A 17,715-nucleotide genomic window follows, 5' to 3' on the forward strand; every position below is an offset into this window, starting at 1 on the left:
AAGATGATATAATTGTGCGGCGAACCACTGTAGCAACCAGTTAACCACTCCAATGCTTGCTTATGCGTAGTGACCACAAACCAAATTAATTAGTCCGGGTTATTAATTTATTATGCAGTATTTGTCATGAACTACACTACATCCCAGTAGCCTACAGTGGAGGTGTAATGTGATCAGAACCTTTACTACTTCAAGTCTGGGGATGTTAACTGGTTCCTGGAAACAATATCAAAGCATTTTTTGAAGATATCAATCCCTTTCATATTATCCGTAAAAGAAACTCTTTTTCATGATAACATGTCCATGTTTATTGACACCAAAACATGCTAAGAAGTAAAAAAAAATGTAAAGAAACAAATATGCAACACACTACAGAGCATGCCTGCACTTAACATCTGCTCATGAGATGGATCACTTCAATACCATTAATACAGGAGAGAGTAATTTAAATGTTTTCAGTTCAACAGAGGCTAAAATGGAATATAAAATTGATCAAAATCACGACAGTACTATCAAAAACAGACTATAAATCAAAGAGCATTTCACATTAAATGTACTACGCTCTTGCAAATAACAATATCGTTACCACATGCAGTCATGGTGAATGTACAAAAAAACTAGTTCAGCAGCAAAACAAATAGAATGCATTTTGAAATCTACATGTGCGACACATCCGTGCACCCATGATAGTTTAATGTTTTAAGATCTCTAACTAACTTAACTTTCATTATAACCAATAAAACACATGGCAAAGTCATAGCTTTTTTACCAAACTGAAAATACAGCGCTCCCGTAGTATTCGTACCAAGATGGCGCACAACCTGCTAACCCTAACCTGGTACACATACCATGTTCAGGTTGTGCGCCATCTTAGTACGAATACTACGGAAGCACCAAAAATACATTCTAATAACAATCACAAAATTCACTTTTTCAGTGCATAACCTTGTTGTTACAGCAGGTAAGAAAGGTACATTAGCACTAAATCTAAGAATAGTTTATCCATTTTAGTGACCGGAGTCAACTATATATCCAAGTAAATTGTCATTGGCATCTTAACCCGATATACAACAAACTTGGAGCAATGTGAATTTTTCAGTGCAATCAAATGTATAAGCAGCTGATTTGCATTATGTAAGCAATAAAGCTTCATTTTTCTCTGTTCCCCAGTATAGTTCATATATATCAGTGACAAAGTTTAATCAAAAGGTTCTTCTCACTCGTCACCAGCGTTTGTCTAAAGTTTTGGAGAACTATACCCAGAGCAATGTAAATTTTTCAATGTGGTCACATCAAATGTATAAACATATTTGCTGAAAAACCTTTATATAAAATAAATTATACCTTCTTTAGAATACATTGTAGGGTCTATGTCTATGAAATGGGTGCAGCTTCAGCACTGGTAATGAAACATACCTAGATGCATTTACAACTCACAAAGTGGAAGAATAGTAAATCCTATATTGGCTGATAGAAGGAAAATAAAAGCACCAATATAATGGTGAAGTGAGAATGGAATTATAAGTGGAGCACACTGACATTTTTTGTTACAAGTTCACAAAAAAAGTTTGAAGATAAAATTCCATTAAACATTGATCATATTCCTCCAGTAAATCAAGTAAATTTTACTACTTGCTATAAGAGTCTGATGTTAACAAAGTTCTCTTATTAGATGTTATTGATGACTTTAAAAACGTGAGCGGTGTAAGAAACACATGTACAGGTTTTGATCAAGTTTGAAACATTAAAACAAAACATATTTTCTGTCTGAAACCCATCATTATGACTTGACTAGCTGCAGCCTGTAGGCCATATGCAGCTCGCAAACAAATTTTTGGTGGCCCTCGAACAACTCCCTTTTAATGCACAAAACAAAAATAGCTCATAAACTTATTATTACTTGCGCTCGCATGTATGTACTAACAATGACTGTTTTACGCATTTGTTTTGTAGTAATTTTGCGTAAGCGAAATCCCCTGAAGTTGTATGCCGTTTACTTGCCAAACGTGCCTACCTTTAGTGTAATTACCGGTAACACCAAAATATAAGTTGTGGGTACATCACAATTTGGAGTTTAAAGAGGTGATTGTTTGTGGGCAAAAAATAATGTTGCCCGCATGCTACCTAAATGTGCAAATTTGGCCCGATGGTACATGAAGTTTACCGACCACTGTGAAAAAGCATAGTACGAGTATTCCTAAACCAGTAAATCCTAAACAAAGTCGATAATGATTCTGATTTTCTGACTATGACAGATTTCAGACAGAGAGAGGAACATGGAAAACATACAAAAATAGAATACAAATTTACAATGAAGTTTCTTCAAAAAACTTCAAATTAGGTAAGATATGAATTTATCCAGTGAAATTAAGACATAATAATTTAGAAATTTTTCTGTCCTCAGAGTCAATTTCTGTGTTAGAAATGAATCCGAACATGGTAATTGTGATTTTTGCCACATATCATTGAGAGTTATACCGTGTTCCCCCCAAAATATGCCAGGGTCCTATATCAATTTTTTTCGAAAAAATACCACTAGGGCTTATTTTGGGGGTCTTTTATTTTCATTTACGTCAGGTCATTGAGCTTTTTCCTCTTTCCCACATTCTAGATTAATTCAAAACATGTAGGAGAGATTTGTTGCTATTGGATGTCGAGAAATATATCCCGTTATAGACTAGTTCTTATTTTAAATACAGAACTTGTATTGAAATGATTTTTAAAAATTAATGCTATGTCTTATTTTCGGGAAACACGGTATGTTCCTGAGCATGAGTTTAATTTCAAACAGTTCTGTCTGTTAAAGTGCTGCATTCTACCACAAAAGTCAAACATATTCCTAAAATTGAACTGGCCAAAACATTTCCTACTCATAGAGTAGATAATGATAACTTACGTCAGCATTCTACTGTTTAGTTAAAACAAAACTGAAACGTTTGTCGCAATTTCAACTACAAATGAAACAGAGGGATAATATTCTGGTAATTTCACAGTTGTAGAGTTCTCAACTGAATATGTAAAAAATAAGGTACTCCCAAAGTATTTGAACCAAGATGGAGAACACCAGAACGTAGTATGTGTACCATGTTAGGGTTAGGCCATATTTTTTATTCCAATTTTCTATATTTTAGTTCTATTACGTTAGTTCTACATTCTATAATTTCTAGCCAAGTGACTCCTGTAGCATTTGTACCTGAAATCATGGCCTAACCTCAACCTGGTACACATACTACGTTCCGGTGTCCGCCATCTTGGTTCACATACTTCGGGAGTGCCAAAAATAATGTGTAAAGACGAGTGGAGAGTGCAAATCAGTTTTCATACTCCATGGTTGTGTGGTATCCGGTAAAAATTAAGCAAAGCAAGGTCATGAAGAGTTGAGCCATGGATGTTCAAGGCATTGTGCCGCAGACGCTCTTCGGTCAGGAATAACTTCAAGCATTGGTAATAAAAACGATGCAAACTCTAAAGCTTCCTCTTCTGGCCATTCGTATTTTTCTACTAAAACATCCGGAAGAGGCCACATCTTCAGTTTATGAATGTGTCGGAGTTCACCTGAAAATAGAATTGAAATGATACATTTAAAATAGAAAAGATGAAAACCACATATAGGTCTTTTAAGTAGTGCCGTTGCTTGCCACGTCTTGAACAACTGCTGAATAGTTCTATGAATAGTTTGAGCCATTTCCAACTATGAATTAAATCTTTGCCATTTAAATATCTGTGATAACAGTGATTTTTTTGACATTTGCATTAAGCACACTTTTCTCCACTTGGAATTTGAGCAAATTTATTGTGATTCATTCGAGGTTGCTTGAAATAAACATCATTGTAATGAATACTTCGAAATAATGTTATATATATTGAATTCCTTTTGAGTGAGTGCTCCAAGATAACTCGGGTATTTGTGAGTTTCTTAAGTTGTAGTTAAGTTGTCTTAGGCGGTAGGGGTTGCCCCTGAGTGAGTGCTTTGGGCCAGATTTCATTACAAGCAAGTTCTCAACCTTCCAAACAGTGTTTTGAGCAAACTTTCACCATGAGCAAATCTCGTTATTTTTCAGAGTGTTTGAGTCAAATACAATTATCAATGAGTTGTTTTTGAGTGAATGATCTAAGATAGCTTTTATTCTGATCGACTTTCCTTGCTTCTAATAAGTGGTCTGAGTTCAATTGAAGCAGGTTTTCTGAAACTGCTGAAAGTGGATTGTAAGAGCGAATGGACAAAAACTTTTACCTCTACGATTGAAAAATTCTTTGGAATATTGTCCGCTGGCAGCAAACCTTTTGGGAAAATGTCCGAGAAGTTCGATCATGAGAGCAATATGATCTGTTAATAATATTCCACAGCACATAACAATAAGCAGAGTGCCCGCACGTCCAAAGACAAATATCAAAAAGAGGATTCACAGCATCGCCACACAAGGTCAGCACACATCGAAATGTTACAGGAACACAGACATGCAATAAAAAAAACACGACAATTAGACAATATTAAAATAACTACGTCATTACAAGTTAAATATACCTATAAATATCCCAAACAACAAATTTAGGTACTCCCATAGTGTGTGTACCAGGTTAGGGTTTGGCGATAAATTTATTCCAATCTCCTTATTTTAGTTCTATTACGAGTTCGCTGATTGTCTGTGTTAGGCAAGTGAATATACCCCCTGCCCATAGTGTTCTGACCCGTTACACAACTTACGGTAAGTAAAGTAGGTGAACAAAATTAGTAACCTCCATATTGGTATACACACTTCTGGAGCGCCCAAATTTAAGTATTAATACCAAAATCCACGACATGTCAAAGCAATATCAAAACCATGACATTACTTCACGACAAAATTTTACCTCGTTTTGTGAAAAAATCATGAGAATATTTCCCGGAAAAAGCAAAATATCTGGGCATTGGTCCAACTAGCTCTATTATAAGTGCTAAGTGATCTGGAATGAAAACATTATGCACTTATTCAAAATATGGCTAATGATTAGATGATAGAATATGCCCATAAGCAAACTGTGTGATATAGTTCCTAATTTACATTTTAGAATATAATATAATCTTACATTACCGAGCAAGAAAAATGTAAAAAAAAGATGGAAAAAGTGAACTCGCATAAGAATATACACATTGTCTGTCCATAAAGTTTTCAGCAATTTAAAGAACTTTAACCACATCAACGTTGAACCACATACCGTCAAATTCGAAGTAATCAGACACACAACGTCTGCAAATTAACAGTTTCCATAACATTGATTTACTTTTAAAGCCAATGACATCTAAGATGCAGTGGGCAGAATTTAAAGGACACTACAAATAAATAATTTCTGCTTTTGAAATGTTGTACATGGTTATATCAAAAAAAGAAAAGAATGCTTCTTGAAAATATAATACTGAAGGGCAAGGCCCATGTTCGACCTTTGCATGGAGGTTCACATAACCGACTCCACCACACCAAGTCCACGCATCTGAAACAAATACCTGTGTAACTAACCCCATACACAAGATGGTAACCAGACGAAAGGTCGTGGTTCACCATATGATCAAGCTGTCCTATCGTCTATCCTCTACCCGAGGATAAATGTGAACTTATATAATAAAAGCCATTAGCTAGCTATGATTAAGTGGTTGTATTTACGGTCATATCAGTTTGGGAATGAAAAAATAAACAGGTTTTCACCTTCATCTCTTGAATAATCCTCGCCAGAATGTGGTTCGAATAAATAATCACCAGTTGCAAGTTCAAAAGCCTAAAAACAACAAAAATATCAATAATAACAATGTTGTAATAGTGACTATTAAACTTCATTTTGATTAACTTTGAGAAATTGTGAGAGCGATAAGCTGTAAAATAATGTACTGTTTGAGAACATGAATAAAGGATCTAACCCAACCATTTTCACAAACTTCAAATTCCCACAACAGACATTTTCTTCATTGAACCACTAATCTATTTTGTGCCTAATGCATATTATATTGAATAAAAAAAAATTCAAAAATATTTTCTCAAAATCACACTCAATAACTCTGTAACTAAGGCAAAATGAAACATGATCCCTGGATTTAATTTGATAATAGATTCGAATTATACTAAAAGTAGGTGAAAGGAAATGACACATACCATGCAAGCTGTACTCCATATATCAGCAGGAGGTCCATACCCACATCCTAATAAAACTTCAACTGATCTGTACTGTCTTGTTTGAATGTCATCTGTGAAATGTTTGTGCTGAAATATGAAAAAAAAAAAGTTTTATGCATGATTGTGGATAGTAATATTAAGAACCGTTGCAATTTTGGGGATTGGGCCTTTTTTTAAATTTGATCTGGATATTTAGCAGGACAGACGATGTATGATAGAAAAAACATGAAGCTAGAAAAAGAGCCGACTAGCATGACTTTTTCCTACATTTTTTTAATCATTATACTTAATATTTAGCATGGAATATATTACTCATAGCAATTTATGATTGTTAACAAAATATATGCTTTGAATTTATTTCAAATTTCATTATCCTGAGTCTTGTTTGGATCAGAATGCATACAAAAATCGTCATATTAAAACAAAATATAAATCAAAAAACAATTAATTTATTGAGAATGTTTATAGGAGTTCGAAGGTAGAAGATTTCACGACTATGCTGTAATTCCTCAGTCAAGTAAATGAAAAAGAAGAAGATCATCTCAAGATCCCGAACAACACCATCAATTACCCTAACAAACTACAGACTGATGCTCACCGTCCAGCAAGCATTTCCAAGATCAGCAATTTTGACTTTGATTTGATCAGAGCAAGTTGGATCAAGTAGATTGACAAGTAGGTCATTTGCTGAATATGAAGATCTCCAATCTCCACCTCTTGATGCTTGACTGAAAAATGAATTGTAAAATTTTTTTGCCTAAATATTCAAAAAGTAGAGAAAGACGATTTAACTATATGGCGAACCTCAACCTCCCAAGTTAGCTAGTTAGGTTGGGTATAGGAAGATTTAACCAGTCAACTGCAATCAGAACATACCATTTCAAAAATAAACATGAAAATAGCATAGGGCATGGCGAAAAACAATAAAACCCCAAAAAAATATTTACTAAAGATTCACATAGAAGGTAAAAAGTTGTCACCCATTGAAAAGAGTGTAGCTGACAGTGAGAAAAAAAAAATGAGAAAATTTGACAAAAAAAACATATTTCTTTCACCAAAAACATAATGCACAAGTTATTTTAATTATTTGCCTACCTGTCTGAACTTGTTCCTCTTTTCAAATTTCCACCTTCATCCCTCCGACCGGATCTATCCTGTTCTGGCCGGTTTGACTCTGGTGAATTATTGCTGCAATGAAGAGGTTCAATAATAAAACGAATTGAAATTAGCAACTCCATAGGTAACCAAAACTTCTAATCTTCAAAAAATATTTACACTTGAAAGGTTGGCTATTTAAAATACAAACTTAAAGAATGACAAATATACCTTGAATTGCATTCAGCATTTTGAGTTTCCTCATTATTTTCTGCGACACCATTCTCAACAACGGATTCGGTTTGTAGTTGTTCCCCACCATCAGACATTGGTGATTGGACTGCTGTACTAAACGAGTCATCACTTGTGTTTAAACTGGAAATAATAGAAAAAACTTTAATTGAAAAACGGCATGGAAACAACAAATGTTTATCTCACCGTGGCGTCACTTGTACTAATGTTTTACTTATTAAGACTCACAGATAAAAAAGAATTTTAAACTTCTGCCGGGTGGCAAAAACCGAATATTTTACTGTTCCGAATTTGGAAATAGAATATTGAGGAATTTGAACTATTTTTTTTTTTAATCAGTCATTTTTTAAGATCAGTAATGAATTTGGTAAATGCAGAATAGTTGAGACTGACCACCAGATGTTAAATGCCAAGAGAAGTGATCATCTATTCGAAAGTGAAACCTTAAAATCATGAATTCATGATCATTGAACATTCCTGGATGTGGACAATCAAAGATTAGATCGAATTTCGAACCCGCCAAAGAATATAAAAAAAAGGAACAGACATTTGGAGTTGAATATAAATTTGAAACAAAATAAAGTACCTTTGTAACTTTTCTCCCATAACAGTTGTTTCATCTGCAATAAAAAAACATATTAATATAACAAATTGAGCCAGGTTGATAATTTATCCTCATCCGGTATTTCCCGTATTTTCAGAACAAATCTCACAAATATATACAATATATAGCAGTGGTTTCTAACCCAACAAGGGAGCCACATAGCAGTTGCAGGGGGGCCACAATGCTAGGTAAGAATTGATTTTACCTTTCCCTTTACAAGAATACTCTCAGTTCTTTCCAGTTTCATTGCTTAATAAGATTTTTTTCACAGGGGTTGTTTTCACTTTGTTAAGCATGAATCGTTTAAACATAACACTATAAATACCAATGGAATGAAAATCAGGGAGCCATGAGTGCTGAAAGCCTCCAATGGGGAACTACCAGCCATAAAAGGTTGGGAACCACTGCACTATAGCGAATAGAAACTTTCTAATTAATGGCTTAGTTCGTTACCATTGGGAAGTATATCAAACACTAGGAACAAATTTTGCATGAAGAATCATCATGTATTGTCTTGGAAAGAGCATTGCAAGAAATTTACTCCGAATTATCCTTGATATATATATATATATAAATAAGTGTGTATAAGTTTGTCAACTACCAATCTTCATTTTGGAAAAAATGTATATAAAAGGATCATTAAAACAGGTAAGACAATATATCAAAAGTGCGTCATGGTCTTGATTTCATTATTATATCGAAATTGTATTTATTACTATAACTGAAATACCAATCTGGCCTGAATATCAAGAAAAATATGCTATCTTGTATGGTTATATAATAAATTTTATTCAGTAAAGTCACCTTCAATATTTTCCTCATCTCCATTTTTCTCACATCCGTTTACAACTCCCTCATTTGTGATTTTCAAATCTTGAACTCTGACCTCTTCATTTTCTACAATTCCATTACCATTCTGCTTTGCTTCCTCGTCAATGCCATTTTGTAATTCCAAACCATTTTCCTTGATTATTTCAAGTTTATTATCAAGAATTATTTCTTCTTCTTCAGAGTTTTTGTCATTTTTGTCCTCTTGGAGTTCCTGGTCCTGTTTTTGACCATTTTCTGTTTCTTTACTTTCAGTGTCTGCATTTCCGTTCACTTTTGTCGGTGATTCTGATACTTTCAGTTTATCTTTTTTAGGTGAATCTGGTTCTACTGATTCAACACATTCAGGCTAAAAAAGATGAAAAGATGATACAATTACTCCACCTCTTGCATATGGAAGAAATAACTGGTTAAGAATTTGTACATTTGATTTCATGTAGCTTGCTGTATGATTAAGTACCATAGGTAAAGATTCCCATAATGATATAAGACTTCCTTACATTCATTAAAGGTTTTCCTTCTCTTTCAGTTTGTTCAATTTGTTGAATTTGCATCTCAAGAAGTTCTTGTTGTTTCTTTGCTTTCTTTTTTAACTTTTTACGTTTGTTCTTAGAAATTTTCTGATTCTGAGAAAAATAAGTTGACGGGTATTCAATATAATGCACAAAAACCTATATTATAATTTAATCGAAAAAGTAATTGATTCAACTTAAACCTAATTCCTGTACAAATGAGATAAAGCTGTTCTTGTGGAAATCAAATTGCCAAAATTATTTGTTGGCTAGAACATCTGGCCAATGCAATAAAAATACAGTATAATACTGACACACAAAATTTGTTCTGTTGTATAACTAGGTGATATGAAGCAGCAAAAATAATTTCCAGCCTAACTTACTTAAAACTAGATATATGAAATGACAAACTTCAAAACAAGAAAGAGAATAATATAACTTATACTGACACAAAGGTCAAATGACTATAATTATGGTCACCACAATTCCAGTCACATATCAAAAGGATTACACCAGCACCGAATCTCATATGAATGCAGTGAAGTATTAAAACCAGAAGAAACAACAATGTTCATACTGAAATCTTTTCAGGTTTTGTAGAAATGAACACAAAATTCAAGTTGGAAAACAATTTTCAACTTACTTGTTGTTGTCTTGGTTGTGGTGCTGTACTCACTAAAACAAAAGATTTATTTTAAAATAATCTAATACTAGATTCTATGAAATTTACAAGCAATCACAAACAGGTAATTTTACAACAAAATGTGAAATGAAGTAATAACAGCCTGGTAATTTCAGAACGAAATGTGTGAAAGAAGTTGTGCAGACAATATCAAAAGGTCACATAAAAGTCTCCATAAAATGAAATAAAACAATTGAATTTTGTGTTTGAAAACAAGATGAAAATAAGTGCACTTTGGTGGTATCAACCTATTACAAGTACTCAAAATTTGAAACAGATGCGCAGAAAAAAAAATCAATATATAAAAGCTGAAAAGAAAGGTCAACTAGCAATAAACCTACCAAGTGAACCAGAAGGCGGTTTCCCACCCAACTGTTGCCATTGATGAGCATCAGCTGCAATTCTCCTCACATAGGGTTCATCGACACAAAGCAATATATTCTCTGGTTTGATATCTGTGTGAATAATCTGACATTTGCTGTGAAGATAATCCAGGCCTTGCAAAACCTATAAAATGCAAAGGGTAAGACAATGAAAATTGAGAAAATAAAATTCGATTTGATTTCTATTTTGAATAGTGAACACTGTTGAATTGAAGGTAATAAAGGATATTGAATAGTGCATAGTTTTCATTCTAGGTCAAAAGATTATAACCAATAAATAAAAAAAAATATGATTAAAGAGTAGTTGAAGCTCAATAAATCAGTACTCTGAAGGCATCTAGCTAATGAAATATCTTGACACTATTCCATGTTTTTGTTTGGCCCTATCTAGATGACAAAAACAAAAGCAAAACAAAAAACTAAATATTATGTTTCAAAACCAAATTTTTGGTTTAATTGGACTTTGAACTTTCAAATTGATATTACAGCAATGGTAATGGATAGATGTCCAATATAGAAGGATACTTCAAAAATGCCCAATTAAAAAACATCTAAACTATTTTACATCTAAAATGAAAAGGAACAATAATTTGCAACTATTGCAAGTCAAGTCAGATCTGGAATATATTTTCCAACTGGTAAAAATCAGCTGCAACAAAATTATAAGTAAATAGTGAAGATACAGTTTTACTGGGAAGGAAAGCTGTGGGGAAACAAAACATCCGAGGTTCTAATGACAAATTAAAAGTTGAAAAATCATCATTGTATTTCAAGAAGTCAGTTTTTACAAAAAAAAACTAGAATCACATTTATATATAGTCTTCATTTTTCTAAAACCTAGAGAAATTAATTTCGTCTTACTTGGTGAACATTTCATTAATGCACAACACAGTTCCTACCTGTTTCATAATACTTTTGACACAAGATATTGGCATTCCTTGATAATTGGATTTGATAATCCATTTGAGTAAATGATGACCAAGAACTTCAAACACCATGCAAACATCTGATTGATTCAACGACATTAAGAAAAATATATATATAAGATACCCTACAACTAAAGCAAGAATTTTGGTAAAATGAAATCATACTCAGAGCCTAAAGGGTAGGGGTAATTAGTACTACTGTATTATAGTGCACTATCGAAGTGCGTGTACCAGGTTAGGATTAGGCCATAATTTTATTCCTATTTTCCTTATTTTAGTTCTATTATTAGTTCGGGTCTGTTTGTTTCAGCCAAGTGAATATACCCTGTCCATAGGTTTCAGTAGCTTTACACAACTTGATGTTAAGTAGGCGAACAAATTTAGTTACCTCCATATCGGTACACACGTACTTATGAAGCGCCACATTATAGAGCTGTAAGCAAGGTTCCTCAGCACTGATAAAACATTCTTGTTTAACTTAGAACATATTATTAACCTATTGTCCATAGATTGGAGGTCAAGGGCTTAAGTTTCAGTTATTCCACACTGGCCAAACTGAGGGCAATTTATGATTGATATTGAATTAATTAAAAGTACTGTATATTCAGTGAGAAGGAGTTCGGTTTTTAATAGGTTGAAGCCTTGGCCTGTATTGAATTAGTTGAATCGAGGAGTGTTTTTTTTTCGATAAAATTTCAATTTGGCATACGCATAAGCAGTTTTGTATAAGGCATTTTTCAATTCTACAGTTCAAACAAGACTCCGTATATATAAGAGGTCCCTGATATGGGTCAATAATATGTAATGAATATTGCCAATATTGTGCAGAAATTGAAAAGGATACGAGTTCCATTCATCCCATGAATTTTAAAATCATCAAGCAACTGAACACATTTATCACGATTTGGATCTTGTGGATCACTTTCACGAACCTGAAGAAAAGAGAAAACAAAGATTAGAACTGAAACCTAAATCTGCAACATCATTTCTACAATGGTTAGCAAGAATAAAAGCCATTGGAAAACAATCATTGATATGGAAAAAATATTATATGAGAGAAACAATATAAGATAATAAATAAACAAAGATGAAGAGTAATATCAATGTCGACAGCCACAAAAGTTTATAATGTTTATACAGCAATGATAATTATCAAGATTTATTCTAATTTAATTTACGATAATTCGGTTTAAGATTTAAATTTTTTTTATTTCTTTAGAAAAATCTTTATTATATGAAATACAAGCTTTACAAACTTTTGAAACATAACCCATGAATATACTTCAAAATTATGTACAGATGATGCTAATAAAACATTTCAACAAATTGATGATACTGCAATATAAATTATGAATATGAGAATTTATTTAAATAATATTGAGCTGAAAAGAAAACAGTGAACTGTGTATGCTCTCACAGTGAGTAATAGTTTCTTCATTCTGACACAATGATCAATTCTACAAGAATTTCATATCAATTATTTAAAAACCTGCCATGATAATTCAATGGAATTGTTACTGAAAACTAGCAGATATTGAATGCTATTTAAATGTTTAAAATGAAAGGATAAAAGATAATAATTTCATCGACTCAAGGATTTTCAGAGTGAATCAAAGATTGGAATTGATTTGAAAGTATATTTGTTATTTTAAATTAATTATCTTAGTTACCATTACAAATAGATACATACGATAAACTTAGAGCAATTGGAGTTTCACAATATCACTAACAATCTTTCTGTCAAGTTCTGAAATATTTCTCAATAACTTCGCCGTTTTCCAAATTCAATGCATTGACTTGAGGAAAAGCATCTGCATATTCTTACCTTACAAACAAGGCATGAATGTCGCACATTGGTATTAGCACAGTAAGACCTTAAGACCCTAGTTTGTTGAAAAGATTGGCGGAAAATCGTGACATTCTATTTGTAAAAATATTGCATTAGAATGCATTCTTCAGGATAGCTACATATTAAAATGTTCTGGTCATCCATGCATTGACTATTAAAAAAAGCTTCAAACATTTAAATTAAATGGAAATGGTTGCTTATGTTGGTTGAATCTTGATGATTGGAATGAATAAAAAAAAAAATTCCAGGAACTGAAATCGCTACCACGGTTCTTAGTCATACAGATAAAAAAGGTTAATACATCACAGCTTCAGGTAATAAAAATATCAGAAGGAAGACCAGATAAGGTTAAGATATTATAGAAATAACAAGGTCCAGAGTGTCAAAAAAACAAAGACTAATATTAAATTATTCAATTTTCATACATTTATATCCAATGTGAATGGTAGTCTTACTAACCTATAAATACCACCTTTTATCAGAAAAGGTGAATTTGATTGTGTTCAACAATGCACTCATACCCAGTCTATGATAAATTAAGTGAAAAGGCATTCTTTCACGAAACCCTAAGTCAATGGTCAATGGCACATAACCTTGTTCGAAGCAAAATTATAGAAAACCTTTTTTAGAAGCTACTTGATTTTCATTAATTAATCAGATGATTATTTATTCAATTCAGATTGATTTATATCAGTGGTTCCCTAAGTTGATTGACCGGGGGCCAAAATTGGAATCGGGAGGATATTCGTGGGCCAGGATGAGGAAGTGCCCGCAAGGGCGTATATTTGGTACCGGTATGTATAATTGAGATACCGGTATAATTGAATTGTTATTAAGAATACACATACTTAAGACTGTAATAATGACATAACAATTGGTGGTATCTAGTACGCAAAAAGAACAAAACAGAAAGTGTTGAACTAGGCCATGTTGAATCTTTACGCGATCGTAATTGGCCTGCAGTTTGGGAAGCACTTTAATAAATAGAGAAGTCAAATTACTTGAAATAAACTAAATATATTTCAAGATGAAGAAATATCTGCAAATAGCAGAAACACAATGTAAACTATAATAATTCAATGGATCGTTGGTTATTCGCAAAGCATAAAAATAGGAGTCCATTATATCTATTATGATGTCCATTATATCTATTATGTTCACTTCAAATATGATTTTCCAAATTGTGAACTAAGCATTATATTTGCCAAATGTAAACATATAAAATAGGAACACACCAAACATTTATATTAAGAACAAAAAATGTTGTTGATGGAACAACTAAAGCTATTTCAGAAAGAGCCTAAAATGGTTAAAGGCAATTTTCAGTATCAGTATCAAATCAATAAATACATTTAATGAAGCATATACTACTGCTCTCTGAAACCTATGATGAGCAATGCATGGGAATCAAGTTTAACCGTGGAAAGTTTACTTTTAATAAATTTGAATTTATTGAGAAATGTTTTTTGGCAATCAAAACAATTATTTTATCCTGAATTTTCAATTTTTGTAGTAAATTTCAGCATATACCGTGAGTTTGTTCTTAAGTCAACCAATTCAGAAAATTCGAAATCAAAATTATCCAATTATGGGGTAAAAATCTGAACTATTCAAACAGACATATCTAAACAAAAACAAAAACAAATTTTCAACTGCAAACTGCAATCTGACTATCATGAGCAAACCAAGATTTATTTGCTGGTCTATCATTGACAGAGCATGCCAGTGAGACACAGTACTCAAAAGCCAAAACTTGGCAATGATTTTGAAAGTAATCAGCAAATTATTTGGCAAGGAATAACCAGACATTGGTGTCTAATAATCAAATGAATGATATGAAATAAATTTCCAATAACTCAGCAGACAAAACACAATCAATTCCAATTTGGCAATGAATAACAAATATTGATTTTAATGACTGTTTTAATTATATTACTGGTTTGACAAAAATTATGATGAATATATACAGGGAGTCCATAAAGTCCCTTTACAGTTTCAATTTTGTTAAGAAGTCAGTTGACTCAGTTAATCATTAAAATCATTAATATTATTAAAAGTTGGAAGACCAATCAATGTCATGTATCTCAAATGAAATGTAAAAAAATCTTAAATTGTTTGTGTATTTATCAAATGAAACGTGTGTGAGAATATATTAGTAAATCACTTATACAATCACCAGCCACTGTTGTATAAATTGTAGTATTTCTTTCTGATATGACTTCATGTATTTCCAGTAAGATATTACTTTGTGAGATACAGAGGGATATACTTACGCATTTTAGCAGTTTTATTTCATCCAGTGCTGTTTCTGTATAATGTTGAGCACTCTTCACAACTTTCATCGCAACAAAACGCTTCAATCTGAAGAAAATTAAAAACATGGTTAATAACAAAGAATACACTCATAAAGAACAAGTGAAATGAAATTTTCTATCGTTCGATTTCCTTCGTTCTTATTAAGATCTCTGCTCACTTTATGATTGATAGTAAAGAAATCTAAAAAATTTATCTTTCAAAGGACATGTTGATTGAAGTACAAAATACGACAAACACAGCGTGAAATTGAAAATTCATGACATCTGGTAAGTAAGAGGAGTATTGAACAACAGTATTTCTCATGACTAGCAAGTATCAGACCTTCATAATCAATTTTTATTAATTGGATATTTACTGCAACAACATTTTGTTCAAAACCTCAATTTTGTAACAACTTTCTCACTATTTACAGAATCATGTCCCCAATCCTAGTAAGGAATTCAAATAATAGAGACACTGACTAATTTATTAAGTTATTCAACCATTACTTGAATTATATTACACTGATTTCTGGTATTACTGTATAATTAATTCCAATATTCCATGAATTTTTCATTTGAAATATCATAAATAAAAGGTGACAGGAATATACAAAACAAATCATTACTAGAAAGCAGTTAAATATTTGTAGTGAATTATAAATTTTGAGAAATTTTCACTTAAATCATGTCCTCATAAGGATGAAAAAAGCATCAGTCAAAACAGATATATAGTTAGCTTTTACTTAATCTGGATTAGACTGGAAACATTTTTCACATTCTTGCAGATACCAATATCCACAAAAATGTACAACTTGATTCGAATTTTGTCATGAACGTCTACTCACATTATTCCAACACAGCATGAGATGCTATATATAATACTATATTAATCGTATCATTGTATACATAATCATAACTCTTTAAATAACAATAAATAGCTGTAACCTTTGAGTTACTAAACAAGCCTTCCTTACAAACAATAACCACCAGTAACCATATGGGCCGTAACATTTATTTTATTTATTTATTTAAAGCATTGAAGCAAAAATTTACACATGAAATCTAATTATATGTTTTTGCTCTTGTTTCGCTCAACCACAATTTGATTAAACAAACACGACCCTATTTGAAAGTATTCCCATGTTACCAACAATTACAATAGTTGTGAAATTCCATTCTAATCTAAGTCTGTTTGACAGTTGATGTTAAAAGAAAAATGCAAACAAAAATATGAAAAGCGGCAATAAAAGAGAGAATCAAAATTATCAGTAATTCAGTATTTTTATTCTAGTATTTTCGCTTGATATAAAAGATTAATTTACATGGCCATATTGTTATGTTACTTTGACTTTATTCATTAGTATTTTTGTGAAGAACAGAGACCAGCCATGTCCGATTTATCTTGTAACCTAAGTAACGAAATACAGACATAGGATTTGAAGAAACTTCATTTGTGTATTCCAAGTTAGTGATTAGACTTATTCCCAAGCCATATTGAATTTGTCTGAACATCATCATATCTTATTAATTTTATTTATAAGCTTTGGTTTTAATATACATGCTTTGGGCATGACAATAGACACCAATGGCTTTTTAAAGCAGTAATTAAGGCTTAATACTCTAAACCCAATTAGTGGATTCTAAATATTCTATACAGTTTACAGTTTCCTAACAGCGATGGCTAAATTTAATAGTTCTGGAATTTTATTAAAAGTTGGTTAGATTTGGTAGGGTTCGATGATGCTTATTATTTGCTAATATTAAGCAAAAGAACAATGACTCATCATAAAATTAAAACAAAACATGAACTCATGGAACCAAATTAGGAAATAACTTCTGGATGCATTCCCTTTTTTTAACTGAAAACATGACAAAAAGCATAATCAGCTAGTTCTCTGAAATCTTAAAATATCAGAGAGTAAAAAGTAAGCAAAAATTGTTACAAAAATAAAATTAGAAACTAATTTATCCTAGATTAAGTTGGCGACTATTCCTGGCTAGATTTTAAAACCGCCAGACATAATAATGACGTAATTTGACTTTCAGTCTGCCTGGAGGCAAAATATCCGAGTATTATTGGTTTTGTATTGAAAATTTGTTAGTGTTAGTGAAGGACAATTTCATATATTTATAGAACTCTGAAT

General features: G+C 32.1%; 1 protein-coding gene across 2 annotated transcripts in view; it reads right to left on the reverse strand.

The window, feature by feature from the left end:
- Positions 1-283: 283 nt before the first annotated feature.
- Positions 284-17,715, reverse strand: part of LOC120339515 (SRSF protein kinase 3-like) — a 29,271-nt gene continuing 11,839 nt past the window's right edge. Inside the window, exons 5-19 of one of the 2 annotated variants that reach the window (XM_039407660.2) lie at positions 15,548-15,635; positions 12,270-12,357; positions 11,399-11,505; positions 10,458-10,623; positions 10,078-10,109; positions 9,423-9,548; positions 8,899-9,271; positions 8,077-8,110; positions 7,470-7,613; positions 7,239-7,331; positions 6,742-6,871; positions 6,123-6,230; positions 5,682-5,751; positions 4,235-4,327; positions 284-3,555 (exon numbers count right to left, since the gene is read on the reverse strand). In XM_039407660.2, coding sequence (XP_039263594.2) covers positions 3,368-3,555; positions 4,235-4,327; positions 5,682-5,751; positions 6,123-6,230; positions 6,742-6,871; positions 7,239-7,331; positions 7,470-7,613; positions 8,077-8,110; positions 8,899-9,271; positions 9,423-9,548; positions 10,078-10,109; positions 10,458-10,623; positions 11,399-11,505; positions 12,270-12,357; positions 15,548-15,635 — 1,840 coding nt within the window. In that variant the 3' untranslated portion in view covers positions 284-3,367. Of the gene's footprint in view, positions 3,556-4,234; positions 4,328-4,851; positions 4,945-5,681; positions 5,752-6,122; positions 6,231-6,741; positions 6,872-7,238; positions 7,332-7,469; positions 7,614-8,076; positions 8,111-8,898; positions 9,272-9,422; positions 9,549-10,077; positions 10,110-10,457; positions 10,624-11,398; positions 11,506-12,269; positions 12,358-15,547; positions 15,636-17,715 lie in introns of both variants that reach the window. The other variant, XM_039407661.2, reaches the window with a different exon arrangement.

Source organism: Styela clava, chromosome 9, assembly GCF_964204865.1.
Source record: "Styela clava chromosome 9, kaStyClav1.hap1.2, whole genome shotgun sequence".
NCBI lineage: Eukaryota > Metazoa > Chordata > Ascidiacea > Stolidobranchia > Styelidae > Styela > Styela clava.